The sequence below is a fragment of the Epinephelus moara genome, chromosome 13 (assembly GCF_006386435.1).
Source record: "Epinephelus moara isolate mb chromosome 13, YSFRI_EMoa_1.0, whole genome shotgun sequence".
Lineage (NCBI taxonomy): Eukaryota > Metazoa > Chordata > Actinopteri > Perciformes > Serranidae > Epinephelus > Epinephelus moara.
In genome coordinates this window covers 6,829,634-6,851,051 of record NC_065518.1, presented here as the reverse complement: position 1 = coordinate 6,851,051, position 21,418 = coordinate 6,829,634, and the positions used below count along the sequence as shown (strand labels likewise).

General features: G+C 38.3%; 2 protein-coding genes across 2 annotated transcripts; both read left to right on the top strand.

Moving 5' to 3' along the window:
* The first annotated feature begins 636 nt into the window (after nucleotides 1-636).
* tmem106a (transmembrane protein 106A) lies at nucleotides 637-13,899 on the top strand. The gene is made up of 8 exons (XM_050060985.1): nucleotides 637-784; nucleotides 6,156-6,338; nucleotides 6,577-6,640; nucleotides 6,789-6,942; nucleotides 10,390-10,530; nucleotides 10,615-10,658; nucleotides 10,754-10,807; nucleotides 13,244-13,899. Exons 2-8 carry the CDS (start codon nucleotides 6,185-6,187, stop codon nucleotides 13,350-13,352), a joined length of 720 nt encoding a protein of 239 aa, XP_049916942.1. The 5' UTR covers nucleotides 637-784; nucleotides 6,156-6,184; the 3' UTR covers nucleotides 13,353-13,899.
* A 2,805-nt stretch (nucleotides 13,900-16,704) lies between these two features.
* On the top strand, nucleotides 16,705-19,110 carry arl4d (ADP-ribosylation factor-like 4D). Its single transcript, XM_050060988.1, has 2 exons — nucleotides 16,705-16,851; nucleotides 17,726-19,110. Exon 2 carries the CDS (start codon nucleotides 17,836-17,838, stop codon nucleotides 18,439-18,441), a length of 606 nt encoding a protein of 201 aa, XP_049916945.1. The 5' UTR covers nucleotides 16,705-16,851; nucleotides 17,726-17,835; the 3' UTR covers nucleotides 18,442-19,110.
* The last annotated feature ends 2,308 nt before the right edge of the window (nucleotides 19,111-21,418 follow it).

Here is a 21,418-nt window from a genome sequence, read left to right as displayed (position 1 = left end):
TCCAGATAAACAAACTTAAAATGTTAGGCTGCAGCAGCAGCTCAGTCGTGTATCAGTTCAGTGAGTCGGACTACGCAGCACAGTCAGGGCTCCTCCTGCCAAGCACTGAATGATTCGGTGAATGAATCTTTTGAACGAATCTTATTAATGAACTGATTCTAGTGTTTTATCAAGGTGGCAATCTGAATCACTTGCAAGGGCCCACTCTCTCTGTGGGATGGGTCCAACATACACCGGCCAAACGTCAGTGTGTGACGAGGTTGGAATGTGTTGTCTATCCAAGATCCACAAAATCCACCACCCAGCACCTTTAAAGCTCACAAATAACAGGTTATGTACATTATGTTCTTTGCTGAATCCAAACGAAAACCCTGTCTCAAATATTTCCTTTAAGGTTGTATGTGGGGGCCAAGAGGGGCCCAGCAGCAGATTTTTGTGCCCCTGTGGGTTCTCCGGCCATGTTATAATAAATAAGATTTTGTGGTCAAACTGGCTAAACTATAATGCTTCCTACATTTGAGTTGCATGTATTTTAAATTGCGTGTGAATACAGTATGTGTTGCATAAAGTGTGTCTCATATAAAGGGTGGCAAGTTAATGAAAAGCAGCACATGTGATCTGCAGCCTGCACCGACCTGTCACCTACAGAAGCAGGAAGTGTTCCTCCCACTTTCTGTTTGTATACACATGAAGTAGTTCGTCTCGACAAGTCTCAATGTAGCTTATATAAACTTTAAATATAAAGAAAAGCGGTGGAGCGGATTAATTTGGAGTTTAAAGTGAGGTAAGTGCTGATTTCAGTCCTTCCTGTCAGCTGCTGTAATGCGGGAAAGACTCTCCCAGCATGTTGTGCGTGTTTTACTGGAACAGACAGCTGCATGAGAGCAACAAGGAAACTGATGAAGCCAACAAAACATGTCCTGCAAGTTTATTTAGAGCAACATGGGGTCTGATTTTAGTGATAAACTGGATCCTTTGTGAGCTCAGTTTCCTAAACAATGTCTTAAAATGTGAGAAATGAAAGTTATAAATGTAATTTAACGGTAAATAAGTGCGTCACAAAATTCAAAAGGGCAGCATTAAGAGCCTGATATACTCTCACATTAATATTTTATACACAGAATAATAAGAGGAGGAAGTAATCTGATTATTTAGCCTATTTATGTAGAAGTGTCAATACTGCAATATACATACACAGCATTACAAGTAAAAATCCTGCATTGGAAATGTCACTGTATTACTCATTAAACCTCTGTTAGTATCACACTGTTATATATCATATTATTGGATTATTGTTAGTGATGCATTCACGTGTAAGCATTTTGGTGTTACTGTTGTAGTTGGTTGAGGTGGAGCTAATTTCAACCATTGTATGTGCTGTTGGGCAGTTTAATCAAATATAATGCATCATATTTTATTAGTTTTGTTTGTAAACTAGAAACTACAGTGTCAAATAAATGTAGTTGAGTAAAAGAATGTACATATTTTAAATATTTTCCTCTGATTTGTTGTCCAGTAGTAGTATAAAGTAAATATATTTAGTTAAATTCCACCACAGCAGATTAATGGTCAAACTTAGACATTTTAAACATTGTTTTCATTAGTTTGTGACGTCTAACCAGAGAAACACATCCTCATATCTGACCTATAATCCACTTACATAACATTTTTTTCCATTATGCAGCAGGATATATCTGCAGTTTGTGTCGTCAGTCACTGATCATCCTGATTTTTCTTTTTCTTTTTCAGTCTTAAAATGTGAGAATCGAAAGTTATAACTCTTATTTAACAGTATCTGTGTTTGAGATATAAAAATAAATGTGCCACAAAACGCAAAGGGCAGCATTAAGAGCCTGATGTACTCTGAAATTAATATTTTATACACTACAGAGGAGGAAGCACTCAGATTATTTAGCATATTTATATAGAAGTGTCAATACAGCAACATTACAAGTAAACATCCTGCACTGGAAATGTCACTGTATTAGTAATAAGGCGGACAATGCCTTCGTATGTATTGTACTGTTGTATATAATATTATTTTATTATAATTATTACTGATGCATTAATGTGTAAGTGTTTTACTGTTGTAGTTAAACCAGAAACTACTGTTGTAATTCAGTCTAGCTTGGAAATGACGAATGAACGTGACTTTACTGAACATGAAACAAAGGTACATTCCAGCTTGTGAACGCAAGTACGACTTGTTTGCTAAACTTAAAATCCTTTTTTCTCCTCTTTTCCTTAAGTATTATGGGTAGCAAAGGATTATGGGTAATGAAGTCTGTCAACACAAATACAAAGTAACTGCAGCCAGATTCCTATTACTACTTCTTCTTTACAGTCCATAAATGAACTTTAATGTAATGTCCTTTAACCTCCATTTTAATGAAACAGTAACTTATTTATAACCCTTAAATTAAAAAAGCTCAAACTAACTACAGTTGTCAAGTATAGAGTATAAGGATATAAATATTTTAAATATTTTCCTCTGTAGTCCAGTAGAAGTATATTTTCTTGATTGATTGATTTTTATTTGTCATGCACACTTGGACGCTCTTTAACTGCTCAGTCCAGACACAGAGTACTCTGCCCTCAATCTCAGGCCTGGCAAAGAAATTTATCCGTAAAAAGGTTTCCTTTCTGACTCAAAACTTCAGTTTCTCATGATCATCCAGCCAAAAGATATAAACACAGATAGAGATCATCTCACTGCAAAGTACATTCCTCATGTCTTCATAAGGAATTCTGCTCTGCTTCCCCGTCACAGCAACAAGACAGCAACACATCACTTAATCAATTTCATGTGCACCTATCCCTGCACCACCTTAGAAAAACAATTCTGGTCAGATCAACTTGTTGCACTTAAACTAAGATCTGTAACAAGATCCCGCACAACATTAGAGCATTAACCTCTATTACACATTTCATATATATCCCATTTTGTCCACTTCACTTCTGTCCTCCATTCTGCACTGTCTGTGTAGCTGCCTATGTTTTGTTGTTTTGCCTCTGTTGATTGTTTCTGTTTTTATTCTGAATTGTAATATGATTTTGTTGCAAAACAGGAACTGGATGAAAAACAGTTTTTAACTGAATCAGGCCAGCTTTAACTGTAACACACACTTTTACTTATAAATCCTTTCCTGTACAAATAAAATAAATGAAATGAAAATAAACAGGACAGCAAAAGAAACGAACCCCATTCTCACAAAATTACACAACAAACAAATTCTGTCCTCCTCTGTGGCGGCGTTAAACCTCCCAGTCTCTACAGCTGATGGTAACGTTCCTGAGCGCAGCTGTGCACACAGGGATCTTTGCCTTTTGTTAAGATTATACTTCATATAAGGTTCCACACTGAAACTATTCTTTATGATACAATGTGTGTAGTTTTGGTTTACACCATATATCTCTAAACATGCCAAACATTTCACTCCTAATCTCCTGAATATCACGAAATAACCTGTTCTTAAAAATAAATGACAAGTATAAAGCAAATATATTTAGTTACCTCCCACCACTGCAGAATATTGATCAAACTTAGACATTTTGATCATTGTTTTCATTAGTTTGTGACCTCTAAAGCTGAGAAAAACATCCTCCATACTTGACATGTAATCCAGTTACATAATCCTTTTTTCCACTATGTAGGAGAATATATTTGGAGTTTGTACAGTCAGTAACTGGTCATCCTGATTTTTTAGTTTTACTAAAGGATAAGTGCTTCTTCCTGTTGGAAGAATCATAAAATGTGTCACATTTTCAGACAGAAATTATACTTTAAAGTGAAAAAGGTCGTGTCCCCAGTGTTTTTATGATGCAGACACTGTCTAGAAAGTCAATTGTACTGCTTATATTTTACATTAACAACAAGGTTAATTGTATCCAAATTTCGACACTATGAACTATATTTAATGTTCATAGTATAAAGATAGCCGATTATGTGTAGCTGCAGTTGACTAAATAAGAAATAAACTAGCAGTAATTCCACTGTATTTATGACTAGGTTGCTGAGAAATGTAGTTTTTTAAGTGTTATACCAGCTTCAGCTCAGGTTTCACAAGTGATGCACATTGTGAAAGCAAAATGATTCAGTGCTTTGATGAATAAACTCAAACTCAGGAACATTACAGTGGTAATTATGACATCATTGCAACAAAATGCTGCTAGAAACCCTGCATATATCTGTTTTATCCAAGACGGGACAATTTAATCCATTTAATGCTACTTAAGAATTCTACTTCACTACATTTCAGAGGGAAATATTACCCTTTAACTGCACTACATTTTGTGACACTTATAATTACTTTTTACTTAGAAAAATAAACAGAGATATAGGCAACTTATTTTACTGCAGTACTACCCAGTAGTATACAAAGTATCTAAAACTGGCTCCAGATTGATGAACTACAGCATTAAAATGTTATTATATGTATGGTATACATTAGTAATAAAAATAGAATAATATAATAATCGACAACACTGCATAATGAGTACTTTTACTTTTATAATGTAAAACTTTAATTGTTATTGTATGAAAATTAGGCTAGTTACAAATAATTCATCTGATCTAGCTCTGACAGACAGCACATCAGACAGAGTTATGACACTCGTTTTACAGCACCACCGACACAACACCACTTTATCCTGTTAAAACAGTACTCACAACTTGGATTAATTTTTATGAAAAACCCTTTTGATTATTTTGATCTGAGGACACTTACAGACTAAAGGAATAACTAACGATAAACGATAACTTAACGATTGAATTATGGAGAATCGAATCAAGCTAACGATGTGTAGCATCTCCATACTGGCAAAAGTTTAAACATTTATATTTGTTTGTATGATCTGAGCCAGTGGTTCCCAACAGGTGGGTCATGGTACAAAAGTGGGTTGCAGGTCGCAGAACTAATGAGTAAGGGAGAAATTTGGACCTTGTGGCTGGACCAGTTGCGAACCACTGCTAACGTTAGCTTAAGTGTGTAGCCAAAAAACTTCTATAAAAATGAACAGTTTGGCAACCAGACCAGGCCTCTAATTGAGACAGGCCTTTATTTGTCAAAATGTGCACCTACACTGGGCTAGTAAAAGGGACTGGGCACTTAATTGAAGTTTTACGGTACTTTAGGTACATTTTACTGATAATACTTGTGTACTTTTGTTTGTAACCTTTGAAGTCAGGACTTTTATTTGTAGCAGTATTTTTTAGACTCGGTTGTTTAAAGTTTTACGTAAGTAAAAACAGTCATGTTTAGTGCTAACAGTATTCCAGGGTTACGTCAAGTTGAAATGGCATCATAAAATATTGTAATTGGGGCTGTTTTTTTGTCACTCTCACACTGCGGACTCTGACATCCTGACATGTGGCCAAGAATGAGCTTTATTGGCCATTTAAAGGTTGTTATAGAGAAATTATGTGTACTGTAGTTTCTTTAATATATATAATATATATTCTTCTTCTACTTTTTCTGGCGGTTGGCAACCAGCTTGTAAATGCATTACCGCCTTCCCGACCCGGAGTGTGGATATCACCATGGAGAGAGGTGCACTACGTCAGACTTAATTCGAACATAACTGTTTCCATCCCCCGTTTTGCGATTCAACATTTTTTCGAATCAACCAAACCCCGGCTAAAGCGAGCGTATTTTAGTTTGTGCGAATCAGGGGATTTTAATTCGAATTTTGGCGTTTCCATCATAATTTTCTGATGCGATACTTCTAGATGCGCATCTAAACAGGCTGATGGAAACATGCTATTGTCACCTCACAGTAAGAGGGTTCCTGGTTCCAAGGGAACCCAGGGTAAGGGGCTCCAACCCTGAGGTTGTGGGTCCCTGTGTCAGCATGGGTTTTCCCCAGGTGCTCCAGCGTCCTCCCACAGTCCAAAGACATGCAGGTTAATTGGTGACTCTGAATTGTCCATAGGTGTGAATGTGAGTGTGAATGGTGTCTATCTCTATGTGTCAGCCCTGTGATAGTCTGGTGACCTGTCTCTGCCTCTCGCCCAATGTGAGCTGGTATAGGCTCCAGCCCCCCGAGAACATTTTCTTTACTGCTGCAGTAGGTCTGCACACTGTAATTACTGTTTGATTAGTGTGAGTTTTAGGTGGATATTCCAGAAATTTTTGTCTCTTGTTTTTCTTCTTTAGACTGGATTCCTTTCTTTCGCTGAAGTGAAATGGTTACACCGGTGAAAATCAGCAAAGACACAGAAGAGCCTGATCCGACAAAAGGGATGGAGAGGGCAAGGACACTGAGGCACTTCCCTCCGTACGGATCCATGAATGGAGACACCTGCCCCACATGTCGTGGCACCGGGCGAATTCCCAGAGGTTGGTTTTCTGTCCACTTTCACAATTCTGACTGAATTCTAAGCAACTTCAGTGCCTTAACAAACTGAGACCCTCATCCTCAAATAGCTGTTTCAGCAACTAAGGGAACTTAGGCAACCCGAAAGTCACAGCTGTGTCAAGTGCAGCAGCTTTTGTTTAGCCACACTTTCACATCATTTTTGTGGTAGTAAGGCGTCTGAAAGAGATTATTTCCCTGTTTCTTTTCTTGTACTGACAGGCCATGAGGACCAGCTTGTTGCTGTAATACCATGTAATGATGTGAGGCTGAAACCCAGACGCACGTAAGTGATGTGTGATTAAATGTCATTTGATAAAAAAAGATTTTGTATACACAGTATTAGTCTGACTATGTTTATGTCTCTTGCACATGTAGAGATGTTCGTTAAGGTTGCACCATGTCATTTACTGTTTTGGGTGTTTGCATTTCAGGAAGCTGTACGTTTGCATCTCCATGGCAGTGTGTCTCTTCCTTTGCTGTCTGATCCTCTTCTTCCTCTTCCCCCGGAGTGTCACCCTGACACCTGTGTCTGTGCTGTCAGTCATGGTTTACTTCACACCAGATACAGTTGAAATGGAGGTCACAGTAAGTAACAGGAAGCCGCATGAAGAGTGGAGCCGGTTACAATCAAGTCTGTGCCACCTCTTCTAGCAAGTCTTAATATTTAATTAGTAGGGCTGACAAGTACTGATTTAGTTTTTACAATTAATGACTTTTGACATTTTAAAAATGTCATTTTGACCATTTATCTGTAAAACAGCGTTGACATGTTGCAAATATACCTCTGTTGTATAAAAATTACCTAATAGAGGAAGTATAAGCTTGTGCAAGGATTTTTCTATCCACCTTATTTTCAAACACGGAAGTAAATAGTGATCAACTTCCGTTTTTTTGTGCGTGACTTCCGGTCAGCCGCTTTCCCTCATGCTTTCCCTTACCGGAGCTAACGGTGCAAGCTAATTTTTTTTCAATTTTCAGTTGTTTATGTTAGTCAATCAGTTAGTTAGTTAGTTAGTTAGTGTATTTTGTATAGATAACTGTGCCCACGTTTCCGTTATAACGGAAATTTATTCCCTCTAAACGCGAATAAATCGCACGTCAATCATAAACTATGAACCAAAAAAGCACAATCTATCCCGAGTGAGACAAACTGCTTGATCCCCGTCTCCAGTGTACCAGCAGAGAACCTGCAGAACCGAATCAGCGAAAAAACACACCGGGCTACACAGCCTCTCTACCTGAGCAGCTGAAGCTGCGGCTCGCACCCTCGACACACAGACGGTGCTTCTGCATGCCAGCCAAACGTGTGCGCAACTGTGAGAAATAAATATGTGAGGTGTACGCTGCTTTTCTATCTTTTTTTCCCTTTTCTTTCTTTCTTTCTGTCAGCGACATACACTCCTAACACAGGACGGGTTGTTTTAATTGACTGAGTTGATCATTAAGCCATAGTGATGCGCGGATCGGCTCTGATAGCACCTGAATCAGCATGTACGCATCAACCATCCAGCCGTTACAACATGATTGAGCTAGCAAAGCAGTTTTGTGTTGCTATGTGTGGTATTTATTCAGTTTTGGGAAATCACGATGTCTAGAAAGCATCAGTGGCTGCAGCTGACAGGGACAGCTAACGTTAACACTAGCAGCAAAGCTAACATCAGGATCGTCATCCGTTAAAAGCCTCCCGTTGTCGGATACGACATGAAACTACTCCAGTTAGCTCAATCATGTTGTAACTAAGACATCCGCTGGAGAAAATATTTTTTTCACGGGCCACTTTGTGAGTTTAGTGAGTTATTACAGACACGGCTAACGGCTAACAGCTAACGGTTAGCCCAGCTAATCTACGATAACCATGTTATTAATTACACACAGAGAAAATACTAATGTTTGTTCAGTCATTGTGTTTATAGACTTTACAAACATCAGATTAGTCTAAACGGTGATATAGTGTCGTGAAAAATGTGATATACATATATATAGCTAAACTCAGCAAGGTAAACAACAAGGCGATTCCCATTTACACAGTGGTAAGAGTGCTGGACCGGAAGTGTCGCACAAAAAAACGGAAGCTGGCTGCGTTCTGTTTTGCCTCCGTGTTTCCGTGAAAAATAAGGTGGATAGGGTAACATAGAAGTTAGTATCGCACTGGTTCCCTTGTTTCAAAAGCCTGTGGGATTTTTCCATTGGATTTTGGATTATTGCCGAAAATAAGCTTCTCAAATTGACTTTTGTCTCTTCATTGTCCACACTTACACACAAAATAGGGTAACAATTAGCTACTTTTGAATGTTAGCATTGATTTCTCACATTGGATGGTGAAATATTTGTAGAAAGGTCTGACCTAAATGAATAAAGGTTGTAGTTAACGAAGCATATGAATATTAATATAGAAGGAGCACCCACTGAGCGCAGCTGCTTTTATTGATTGTTTGAATGTCGTCTGGTGGTCATTCTCAATTAGCCTAAAGGCCGACGTCTTGGCGACGTATTGGCAATGAGCAAACGCTTTCCCTGCTTCGTCTTAATGATCTAAACTTGATATCGGGCTGACGTTGGCCAGATGTATGTGTGCTATCTGGGTCTGGGGCAAACAAACATTTATGATACTTGCACGTTTTAATTACGAGATAATCTTCACAATTGAACACCACTTTTCTGATTTTTTAAGCTTAAATATAGTCGCCAGAAGTAAAAAGCTAACGTTAGGCTATATACGAACTACACCATACGGTCACATGACCTAACCTCACCACCATAACAAGACTGTAAAGCCGTGTTCGGTGTAGCTTGGTGTGACGACATTCTGTAGTCTCATTTAGCCACTTGTTCGCAATCGCCTTTTTCAAGACGCATAGAATATTCAAAGTTCACGAGTGGGTATTTACTGACGTACTTTATATCATAGAACAAAATGTGAAAGTCTCTCAAGCTTTAGTTGACCACAGATGTTATTTCAGGCATCTAACCAAAAAGCTATTTAAAAAAACTCATTGACTCATTCCTTGGGTGCTAGTTCACAACACTGAAGAAACTACAGTACAGTGCTTTGCCCTACTGTAGCCAAAATTACAGCTAAGTTTTTTTTATACCGAACAAATGCGTAACCTATGAGAAAATAAAACATAACATTAGCTAGTAAAATTAGCAGTAACTACAAAACATCTTAAAATCAAGCAGTTAGCATCCACCAAACAGCTACTGATAACATAGCGAGTATATGCTAACGCAGCGAGTACATATTAGCTAGCGTTATAGATAGCCCCACTGACTGCTGAGCTAACTAGCCTAGCTTAGCAGTCATCTTTTGACTGTAGGGGAATTTGTGTATACTGTGTTTAAACTACTTTGGGCTACATATTTAAATGTGTAATGTGTGTAACTTTTTAAAAATAATGCACTGAAAAATTATATTATATAGAAGTTAAGCAGTACCCACCAAAAAGCTATAACAAGAAAGCTAACTATGTCAATTAAGCTAGCTCATAAGCTAACGATAATCATCAAATTTTCCTGACAAGGTAAAAGAAAATGTTGCTCCAACATGTTAGTAATTCACTTTGTCGTACTGTGCCATATAAATTAGTCAGCAACTAATTGAAATGTAAAAAACATGATGAAGAAAAAAGCTAATACAGCAAGCAGCTAACAGTATAACTAGCCCCAAGGTGTGGGTGTACCAAGCAATTAGCACCCACCAAACGATGATCCAACAAGAAATTCACTGTTGTACTGTGCTACATAAATTCACAGGATGAATAAAGGCACAGGATGCAGGATAGACTGTATATCCTCCTACACAGTTCATTATACTGTATATTCATGCAATACAAAGTGTAATATGTGTAATTTCCACCACCTTTTTATTGTACTTGTCAAAGCACCGTCTACAGAGAACAGCCTGAATTGCATTCACATGACAGGCTGCAGATAGCTGCTGTTATATGAAGGACAAAGTTCCCCTGAGAGTTTTTAATGATGGAAAGTTGCGTTAGTTGCACCTGATGAGCTGTGTGTCTTTGCCTCTCCTAGAATCTCATCAACATCTCCAACGAGAACTATGTCCCAGTTCAGGTTGTGGACTTTACCATTCAGGGTCTGGTCTCTGAAGCAGTTGTGGGCAAAACCAAGATATCCAACATGACCGCCCTAAAGGCCCGCTCACAGAATTCAGTGAGTTTCACACAGGATGATTCACATCAAAATGTACTGATGATGTATTTGTCCTACAATTAATTTGTCTTTCGTCTTTTGCAGTACACTATGCAAATTGACCTGCCTCTCACCGATAAAGGCTTATAGTAAGTGTGAAATATTGTGTTAAGATGATATAATACTATTATTATTGTCTGGATTCAGCACAGGTCCACACGTCAACTGCTTTTATCTCTTTCAGCACTTACTGCAAGTCGAGCTCTATCAAGATTCACACGTTATTTCTGGAGCTGCAGTAAGTGTCAATTTCTATCTGAAAATCAGCAGAGGAGGCAGCAGCCACTTCACAGCATATCTCAAAACCACAGGGTATTTAAGGCAGGGTCACAAACCACAGCCGCAAAACAGGTTCTCTTAAAAAAACAAGGGTCAGATCTTCAAATCTGAAATGTTCTTTTCAGATAAAACTAAAAGACACGATAACACAGACACATGAAAGTTCAGTTCTGGTTTTTGGACTCCAAAAGTGGATTCTAACCACAAAAACGAACTCTGGCTTTTTAATATTCACTTCTGTTTTGTAAACACTTTCTACTTGTGACCATCTGCTTTGTACCTCAAATGTGGTCAAGAGTTTCCCCCGAAGCATCTGAGTGAGTCACATTTGAACTCAAGATGCAAGTACATGAAAAGAAATGACAGCAAACCTTGTATAGCACAAACTGCACTAACCGAGGGACTTCCCAGTGCAACTACTTACCTAATTACATTACACTAATTTTGCAGATGCAAGTGGTAACATCAGAACCTGTCTGCATCAAGGTTACCTCTAATCAGCTTGTATTAAACCAATGCAACAGAATTCATATGCAACTCACGTAATAACAAGCCAGTAATTCCAATATAACCCACTTGAGTGGGAAGTTTGCGATCGTGTGACCAATGCGCTGATAGTGGTAAAAAAGGAAGTAGTATATAGAGGGAAAGTCCACATGACGAGGCAGGTTGGTGTGGTGAATGGGTCAAACAAATAGGACCGTCCACCAGGAGACCTGTTTTCGTTTCCTGTGTAAAACAATGTGAACTTTGAGTTATTTAAAGGTACGTCGTCACCATGTTTATTTTCCTGAACCTAAGCTATGCAGCTTTGCCTAACTTAACCTAATCTACGTAACTTTACTTTCCTAAACCTAACCTAAGTAACTTTACTTTCATTAACATAAGTAACTTTACTTTCCTAAATCTAACTGATGTAATTTTAACTTTACTTTAGTTTACCTAAACTATGTAACGTTACTGTCCTAAACTTAACCTTACGTAACTTTACTGTCTTAAACTTCACCTAAGTAAAGTTACTTTCGTTAGCTTATGTAACTTTACTATCTTGATCCTAACTTATGTAACTTTAGTTGAGTTTACCTAACCTCCCTAAACCTAAGTATTTTACTTTTGTTAACCTAACTTACATAACTTAAACTTTCCTAAACCTAACCTAAGTATTTTACTTTTGTTAACCTAATTTACGTAACTTTACTTTCCTTAACCTAACCTAAGTATTTTACTTTTGTTAACCTAACTTACATAACTTTACCTCCCTAAACCTAACCTAAGTATTTTACTTTTGTTAACCTAACCAACATAACTTTACTTTCAGTAACCTAACCTAAGTAACTTTACTTTCAGTAACCTAACCTACGTCACTTTACTGTCCTAAACCTTATCTACGAAACTTGACGTGCCTAAAAGTAAGCTATGTAACTTCACGTTGAGTATGTTACGTTAAGTACGTAACTTAACTGTCTTGATTCTAATTTATGTGACTTTACTTTTGTTTACCTAACCTATGTAACATTCCTGTCCTTAACTTGATCTATGTAAATTGACGTGCCTAAATGTAACCTTTGTAACTTCACATTAAGCATGTTATGTTGAGTACATAACTTTACATTAAGTACAAAACGTGATCATGCTCAACCATGTTTCTTTTCTTTGACCTATCCTAAGTATGTAACTTTACTTTCCTAAAACTGACCTACGTCATAACATCACCATTCATGGAGCACTTATTTGTGAGATAGTATACAAACCGTGGTATATGCATTTACATAATATAAATATAAACCATTGCATGAGGACACTTTGATTAAACATATAAAACCTAGTAGAGGTCACAAAAAAGCTTCAGTAAACAGGTTGTTCTTCAGCCAACTGTACATACTGCAAACAAGCCACAATGAAATGTTGCAAACCACATTTTTCGCAGTATAATTTTGTTGTATACTGCACTACTTGTAATACCATTGTATTTATTTTTGCGGAGGTTAAAAGAACAGTTGGATTTTGTTCTTATGATAAAACTTGAAACTGCATTAATTTGGCAACTTGGGGGCAGCAGAACAATCTGAAAACACAACATTGACTTATCATTTTTTAAAAGTTGTTATGGTGAAGAAAACAGTTATTAACACACCAAGCAGACATATTGGCATACATGCAGAGTTGCATTTCTGTACTTTTAGCTCTGTTTTGGTCTCAACCAACTCTAAATAAAAATATCTGGCTCTTTTTGTAGGTCGGAAAACCAAAACAATTAAAAGACACTGGAACACTCTATATTACACATAGCATTTGATCTTTTGTAAGAATAATGAATATAAGAAATATTTTTAGTGCAGCTTTAAAACTGAAAACACGCCGTCTCTAATAATGTTTTTTCATCTTCTCCCCCCAGAATGACGATGAATATTTCCTATCTCTCTCATGTGGAGCAGCTGTCTCTGGACACCTTCGAGTACATCGACTGTGGCACCAACTCAACAATCCCTCATCCTGTGAGATGATGAAATCCAAATGAAAAACACCAAAGTGGGAGTGTGAAATCATGAATATTCTGGCTGCATCGCACCCTTTCCCTCCTCTGTGTGGGATGTGACTTTGTGAATGACAACTACTGTAAAAATGCATCTTATCCACTCATCCATGTCTTTTACTTAAGAAAAACTACCAATGAAACAATGTTGAAATACCGAAGTAGATGAGCAACAAAACAAAGTACCGAGCAGCAGATAGTAAATGTACTTAGTTACATTCCACCACTGATCTTATTCTGTATGTTGTTTTAGCATACCTCAAGACTTTAACCAATCACTACAATCTAATTATTTTAAGATCAAGATGATTCAAGTATACTTATATCCTTAAATGAAGGTTTTATTGCTTATATTTGATTGAGACCTGCCTGTATTTTGTTTGAAGATGTGTAAATTTCCTTAAAAATGTGACTCACTTAACAATGTTTTTGGGCAGGATGCCATATATTGTGTAAATAGGATGTTAATCTCTGATAATCTTTTGTCATTTGCACTTCATTAAACTGTGGCATATAAAGTCCTGTATGGTAGATTGTCTGTATTTAATATTTATTTTCCACTGGTGACTTTTGTAGACACCGCATGAGTCAAAACGGTGTGTACACACTCGCCCAGTTTAACCATGATAACTTTGTGATAGTCACTACCATTATGTATCCAGATATGTCACAATTTCTATTCATGTTTTGCAACGTAACATTTGTAACCACACCAAAATGACCAAAAACAAAAGCAAGTAAAGGATATGAGTACTTCCATATCACAGAGTGCAGCTCGGATAACAAAACACGGTTTACAGTTTAAACCTTTGTCCTTCCGGGGTGAAACATCCAACGGCAACAATGTTGTTCCTATCTTTATATACTTGAGCTCCAAATATCAATATATACATATTAATACAGTAAATACAATTCATGTCCTCTTACACCCTTATTTTGCTGCAGCTCTTGAAGTTCTTGAGACTGGACACAGGGTGGAGCCAAAGCTCTGTTAGACTGAGAACATAGACAAGTTAGAAGATGCAGAGCTGGGGTTAACTCTTGCAAATTACATGATTGTCTATCCGAGCAAGAGTCCATTAATTTATCCACTGAGGAATATGCTTGATATATGTTTGAACTGGTAACTTTTCAGATCAAGATTTTATACATCAAACATGGTCGATGTCACAGCTCAAGTTTCTGAGGTTGTGTTATTTTTTTATCTCTTTCATTCATGTTGTTTCCTGTTTTACTCGTCTCGTTTCAGTTCACTTCACTTCCTGTCCCTGTGTGTTTCCCCTCCCTTTTGATGACTTCACCTTTGTCTGACTGTCTGTCCCACCCTGATTAGCCTCACCTGTGTCTCGTTATCCTTCCCCTCACCAGAGTATTTAGTGTGTGTCTTGTTTTCTCTCAGTGCCAGTTTGTCTTCTTGTGCGTCTAGCGTTCCAGTCTTTTGCTTCACAGTGTCCTTTTCTTGGTTGTTTGGATTTATCCTGTTGATTGACTCTGCCTCTGCCTCATCCCTGCTGGATTTGTTTGCCTTCACTGGTAATCTGTGAACCAAACCTACTTTTGACCAGTAGAGACTGGTCTCCGGAGTGGTGCATTTGAAACCACTCTCACCTGGTTCATCAGTTGTTACAGGTGACTTTTAAAATCCAGTATGCATTGTTAAAGATGAATGTACCAAACAGTATTTACAGATGTTAAAATCAGCTCTACCTGGACAAAATTCAGACCCTCATGTGGGAATGAATCAGGAACAAAATCCTAATAATAAATACATGATAGGGGCGTCGGTGGCTTAGTGGTAGAGCAGGCACCCCATGTACAAGGCTGTTGCTGCAGTGGCCCGGGTTCGACTCCAGCCTGTGGCCCTTTGCTGCATGTCACTCCCTCTCTCTCTCTCCCCCTTTCACACTTGTCTGTCCTATCCATTAAAGGCTAAAAATGCCCCCAAAAATATCTAAAATAAATAAATAAATACATGATAAATGTAAAACTTTAACTTTGTATTGCAGCACTTCCATAGTTACACACACAATTAAGTTATAAGATATGCATTGTTGTAGATATGGATGGATTACTGAACAGTCCTACCAGGCACAGGCCCAGGAGCTCAGGGGAGGCCTCTGGCAGTGTCACTCGAAGAGCCCCGTACCGACCAGGAAGAGACTCAGAATGACAACAAAGAAATATTAAACGACCACAAGTGATGCCAAACAACTGCAAAGGTATGCAAAGCAACTACAAAGAGACACAAAATGAATTATATATGTCTTATGTTCCCATTGTGTTGATTGTAATGTTGAATGCATGTTTTAAAATGTTAATTTGCGTGGTCCCTAAGGTTTAATGTGTGTTATTAAATGTTTTTAAAGCTGTGCTTTAGGGCCCAGCTGATGAGGATCTTAATAAACAAACAAACAAACAAACAAACATACAAAATGACTAAAAGAGACACAAAGCAGCTAGAGAGAGACACAAAACAACTACAAGAGAAACAGAGGACTAGAGAAAGGGGATAAACAACCAAAGACAGAAAACAAAGAGACACAAAACGACAAAATGTCCACAAAGTTTCAAATATCCAAAAAGAGACACAAAACGACTACAGAGACTCAAAGAACGACCACAAAGAGACATAAAGCAACTGCAAAGACACACAAAATGACCACAAAGTCTCAAAATGACCAAAGAGAGACACAAAACGACTACAGAGACTCAAAGAACGACCACAAAGAGACACAAAGCAACCACAGAGACTCAAAGAACGACCACAAAGAGACACAAAGCAACTGCAAAGACACACAAAATGACCAAAAAGAGACACAAAACAACTACAGAGACTCAAAATTACCACAAAGAGACACACAAAATGACCACATAGTCTGACAAAAGGACTACAAAAAGACACAATACAACTACAAAGAGACACAAAAAATGACCACAAAGTCTGACAAAAGGACTATTAAATGACACTAAACAACTACAGAGACACAAAATGACCACAAAGAGACACAAAATGACCACAAGGAGACACAAAACAACTACAAAGAGACAAAAATGACCACAAAGTCTGACAAAAGGACTACAAAAAGACTCTAAACAACAACAAAGAGACACAAAATGACCACAAAGTCTGACAAAAGTTCTACAAAATGACACTAAACAACTACAAAGAGACACAAAATGGCCATAAAGACACACCAATATATACTACAGTATTTCTGTGTTTTGAGATGGGCTCATACACACCGTGCAGTTCACCTCTGTACCAGCAGGGGGCGTGAAGTAACTTTTTAGGTTGGCCGTGACGTCACCGGGGCTTTAGGTGCTGTGCGCTCGTGCCTCCCCGGAGCTCCTCAGTGCTGCCGGAGCAGAAGAGGAGCGGATGTGACCGCCGGGACAAACATCATCTGTTTACTATGGATGTGTTCATCGCTTGTGGATGATGATGATGATTCCTCCTCATGTTTAAAAAGGTATGAAGGCTTTTGTTTTTAATGCACAGAGGAAGAGGACTGTTTATTATGCGCGTGATATTCTGCATGCATTTTATATTAGTAGTGTTAATGGTGTTTGGTTATCCCTTAAAGTTCACCTCAAAGGATCTCGGTAGGATATTTTGAAGTTGTTTAATTTAATTGAACATTTGAAACAGTATATTAAAAACATGCAATGCAAACTAGAGGGTTTCCTGCAGGAGAGGAGGAAAACTAAGGTGGCTGAGGTTGTTCCTAACATCCAGCCAAGTCATAAAAACATAAAATCAAGGAACATGACTGTGCATTTTTCCTTTACAAACAACACTCGATGAATGCTTCCCCTCGTGAGTAAATAGCCTGTCTTCCTGCAAACACGCAGTGTCTGTATTCTGTCCAAAGGCAGCTGTTTGATGGGTATCAGGATGTCAACAACAACCGGATTAGTGCTGCTGCAGCAGTCCTCATAGACACAGTGAATACATATCATCTATCCGCTGCACTGAAATCAATCTGCCCGCCAAGAAAAGCCCTTCAGGTTTAGCAGTGTTAAGAGGATTTAGGCTGTGGATAACCTCAGCCACCCAGTTAGCTGCTGTTATGCTCTGTAATGTGGCCAAGACCTTTTATTGTTTTATGTAATCAGAATGTGAAGTTACTCAAGTGTGCAGCAACACTGAACAAATGCTTTGTGCTCACAGTGAGGAGATAACTTTGAGGGAATGCCGCGCTGATTGAGTGAAATTGCATCAAGCACTCAGATGCTGATAATTATCACTGTCGTAAATGTCTCTTCTGCATTCTTTAGGTGTCACATTCCTGAAGCCGCCATTGTCTCCTCATTAAATGTTAACTCTGTGTTTGTTTTGATAAGGTCTCCAGCACCATCTGACCCCGCCAGGAACAAATGCCACTCGACTGAAAAAGGATTAAATCAGGAATCTGTCACCTCACCTAAGTAGGTGTGAGTTGCTGGCTGCAGCCATGGGGAACCAGCTGACTGATATCGCTCCGAACACGTCCTTCCTGCCAAACTTCCAGTGTTTGCACGTGGTGGTGATCGGACTGGACTCGGCGGGGAAGACGTCTCTGCTCTACAGGCTCAAACTGAAGGAGTTCGTGAAGACGATCCCCACCAAGGGCTTCAACACGGAGAAGATCAAGGTGGCCGTGGGGACGTCTCGGACCATTAACTTCCAGGTGTGGGACGTAGGCGGCCAGGAGAAGCTGCGCCCGCTGTGGAAGTCCTACACCCGGCGGACAGACGGGATGGTGTTTGTGGTGGACTCCACCGAGCTGGAGCGGATGGAGGAGGCCAAAGTGGAGCTCCACAAGATCACCCGCACCTCAGAAAACCAGGGCGTCCCCGTGCTCATACTGGCCAACAAACAGGACCTGGATTCAGCCATGTCTGTCAGCGAGGTGGAGAAGCTGCTCTCCGTGCACGAACTGAGCATGTACACGCTGCATCACGTGCAGAGCTGCAGTGCGGTGGACGGCCAGGGGCTCCAGCCGGGCCTGGAGAAACTGTACGAGATGATCCTGAAGAGGAAGAAGATGGTGAAGCACAACAGGAGCAGGAAGAGATGAACTCTTGGCTCACGCTGTGGAGACACGAGGAGATTTATCCACGGTTGAGACACTTCCAAGCTTAATGGTCCCTTTTAATGGGGGAGCGATTTGTGCCAACACAACAACAATTACAGGAGGCCGCAGGGTCAGGAGAAATGGATTTGCTCATAATAACTGAAGCAGTATTGACACATTCTTTGTTCTGCGATCCTGCAGCTGCTCTTCAGAAGATAGAGATTTAAAGGGAACTGTGATAGCAGTTAGTCTTCACTAAGTGCTTTTCTACACTTGTTTTAAAGACGAATCCTAACAAGACATCTTCCTGTTAACTGACTAATATATGAGCACATTTAAATCCATGTGGCAGGTCCCTAATGTCCTTATTATCCTTCACCAACGTGCACAGACTCCACTGAAATAGCTGTTTTTGTTCCACGGATGCTTCCCTGAAATATTTATTACACATTTTTGTGTTTGTGTTGGACATTTTTTGTAAATGATATGAAATGAAACAGCGGTGAAGGAGCACCAAATGATATTAAATTTAATTGCCATGGAACAGTAATCCTAAGTGCATTCCCTTCATGGCCACAGAGGTTAAGTTTCAGTTATTAGAACAATAATGTTTATACAAATTGTACATTTTTGTAACACTGAAGACTTAATAAATCGAAACACTGTACAGAACGCTGATCGCTTTCCTTGTAGTTTATGGACGTGAATGAAGGAACATCTTTATAGTTCAGGCTTGCAGCCAAGAAATGGTTAAAATATTTAAGTATTGAGTCATTTTATTAAATATTTCCAAGACAGATTTGGCATGATGAAAAGGAGTTCTAATAAATATTTTTATAGTAGCAAAGGATCATAAAAGTGTGTATGTCAAAGGGGAGGCTTGTTGTTTCTCTACTAGCTAGTTGTTTTGGTTTTCTGGCCCGCAATTTTACCGTCTTGGCTCACTCTCATGTCTCTTGCTTGTGTCTACTGCAGCTGTTTTTTGTGAAAAAGTCCAGATAAACCCACCGGACCCAACACCAAACTGTCAGAGACTAGCTGATGAACATGGTGGATCATTTAGCAGCGAAAAAGTCAGATATTTTCCTCAGGAGTTGGTGGTGACCAAAAGTAGAGCTAAAAGAGAGTGAATATTGGACTACAAATGAATCATAATGTTGCTTCATATTTTTTCAATGTGTAAACAGGCAACTTTTTTTTTACTATTAACGACATCATATCAGCCAAAAAGTTGCCGGCTGTTCTCATTCACTGTTCATATGTATACCTTTCTATCTGTGATCACGCGACCAATGTGGTGATGGGAGTAAAGAAGGAAGTAGTATAAAGAGCAAAAGTCTGCATAAAGAGGCAGTTGTGGTGGTAGATGGTCAAACAAACACAGGACTTCAACACAAGACACTGGTGTTTGTAACAATGTGAAATCATTAAAAGTTTGAGTAATTTCAGGGTATGTTGTCATGTTAAGTAATTAACTTTATGTTAAGTCTAATGGGACGATGCCGAATTATGTTTCTTCTTCTCCACCTTAACTATATGTAACTTTTCTCTCCTAAATCTAACCGATAAATACATAACTGTATGTTATGTAATGTGACGATGCTCAACCATGTTTCTTTTCCTAAACCAAACCTACATAACATTATGTTAAGTACGAAACTTTAGGTTAAGTTCTTTATGTGATGAGGCTCAACATAATCTTTTTTCTAAACCTAACCTACGCAACATTATGTTAGAAAGGTAATGTGACAACGTCCAACCATGTTTCTTTTCCTAAACCTAACCTACTTAACTTTAGTTTCCTAAACCAAACCTACATAACATTGTCAAGTACGAAACTTTAGGTTAAGTTCTTTATGTGATGAGGCTCAACATAATCTTTTTTCTAAACCTAACCTACGCAACATTATGTTAGAAAGGTAATGTGACAATGTCCAACCATGTTTCTTTTCCTAAACCTAACCTTCTTAACTATAGTTTCCTTAACCTAACATACGTAACATTACGTGAAGTACATAACTTAGGGTACAATGAGTACTTAATGTGACAACACTCAACCAATTTTTTTCCCGAAACCTAACTTACATAACATACATAACTTTATGTAAAGTACGTAATGTGGTGTTGCCCAACCTGTTCATTTTTCCAAACCTAACCTACGTAACTTTACTTCCTTAAACATAACCAATATGACATTACGTTAAGTACATAATGTGTTGATGCCCAACCATGTTTCTTTTCCTAACCCTAACCGACCTAACGTTACTTTTATAAACCACACCTACGTAAAATAACATTAAGTACGTAACTTTATGTTAAGTACGAAACTTTAGGTTAAGTTCTTTATGTGATGAGGCTCAACATAATTTTTTTCTAAACCTAACCTATGTAACTTTACTTTTGTAAACCAAACCTATGCAACATTATGTTAGAAAGATAATGTGACAACGTCCAACCATGTTTCTTTTCCTAAACCTAACATACGTAACATTACGTTAAGTACATAACTTTAGGGTACAGTAAGTACTTAATGTGACAACACTCAACATAATTTTTTATACATACATAACTTTATGTAAAGTACGTAATGTGGTGTTGCCCAACCTGTTTATTTTTCCTAAACCTAACCTACGTAACTTTACTTTCTTAAACGTAACCAATATAACATTACGTTAAGTACATAACTTTAAGTTAAGTACATAATGTGACGATGCCGAACCATGTTTCTTTTTCTAAACCTAACTGACCTAACGTTACTTTTATAAACCAAACCTACGTAACATAACATTAAGTACGTAACTTTATGTTAAGTACGTAATATGACGATATCAAACTATATTTCTTTTCCTAAACCTAACCTACGTAACATTACATTAAGTATGTAACTTTAGTTTACGTACTTAACGTAACAATGCTCAACATGATTTTTTTTTAAACCTGACTTCCATAACATATGTAACTTTATGTTAAGTACGTAATG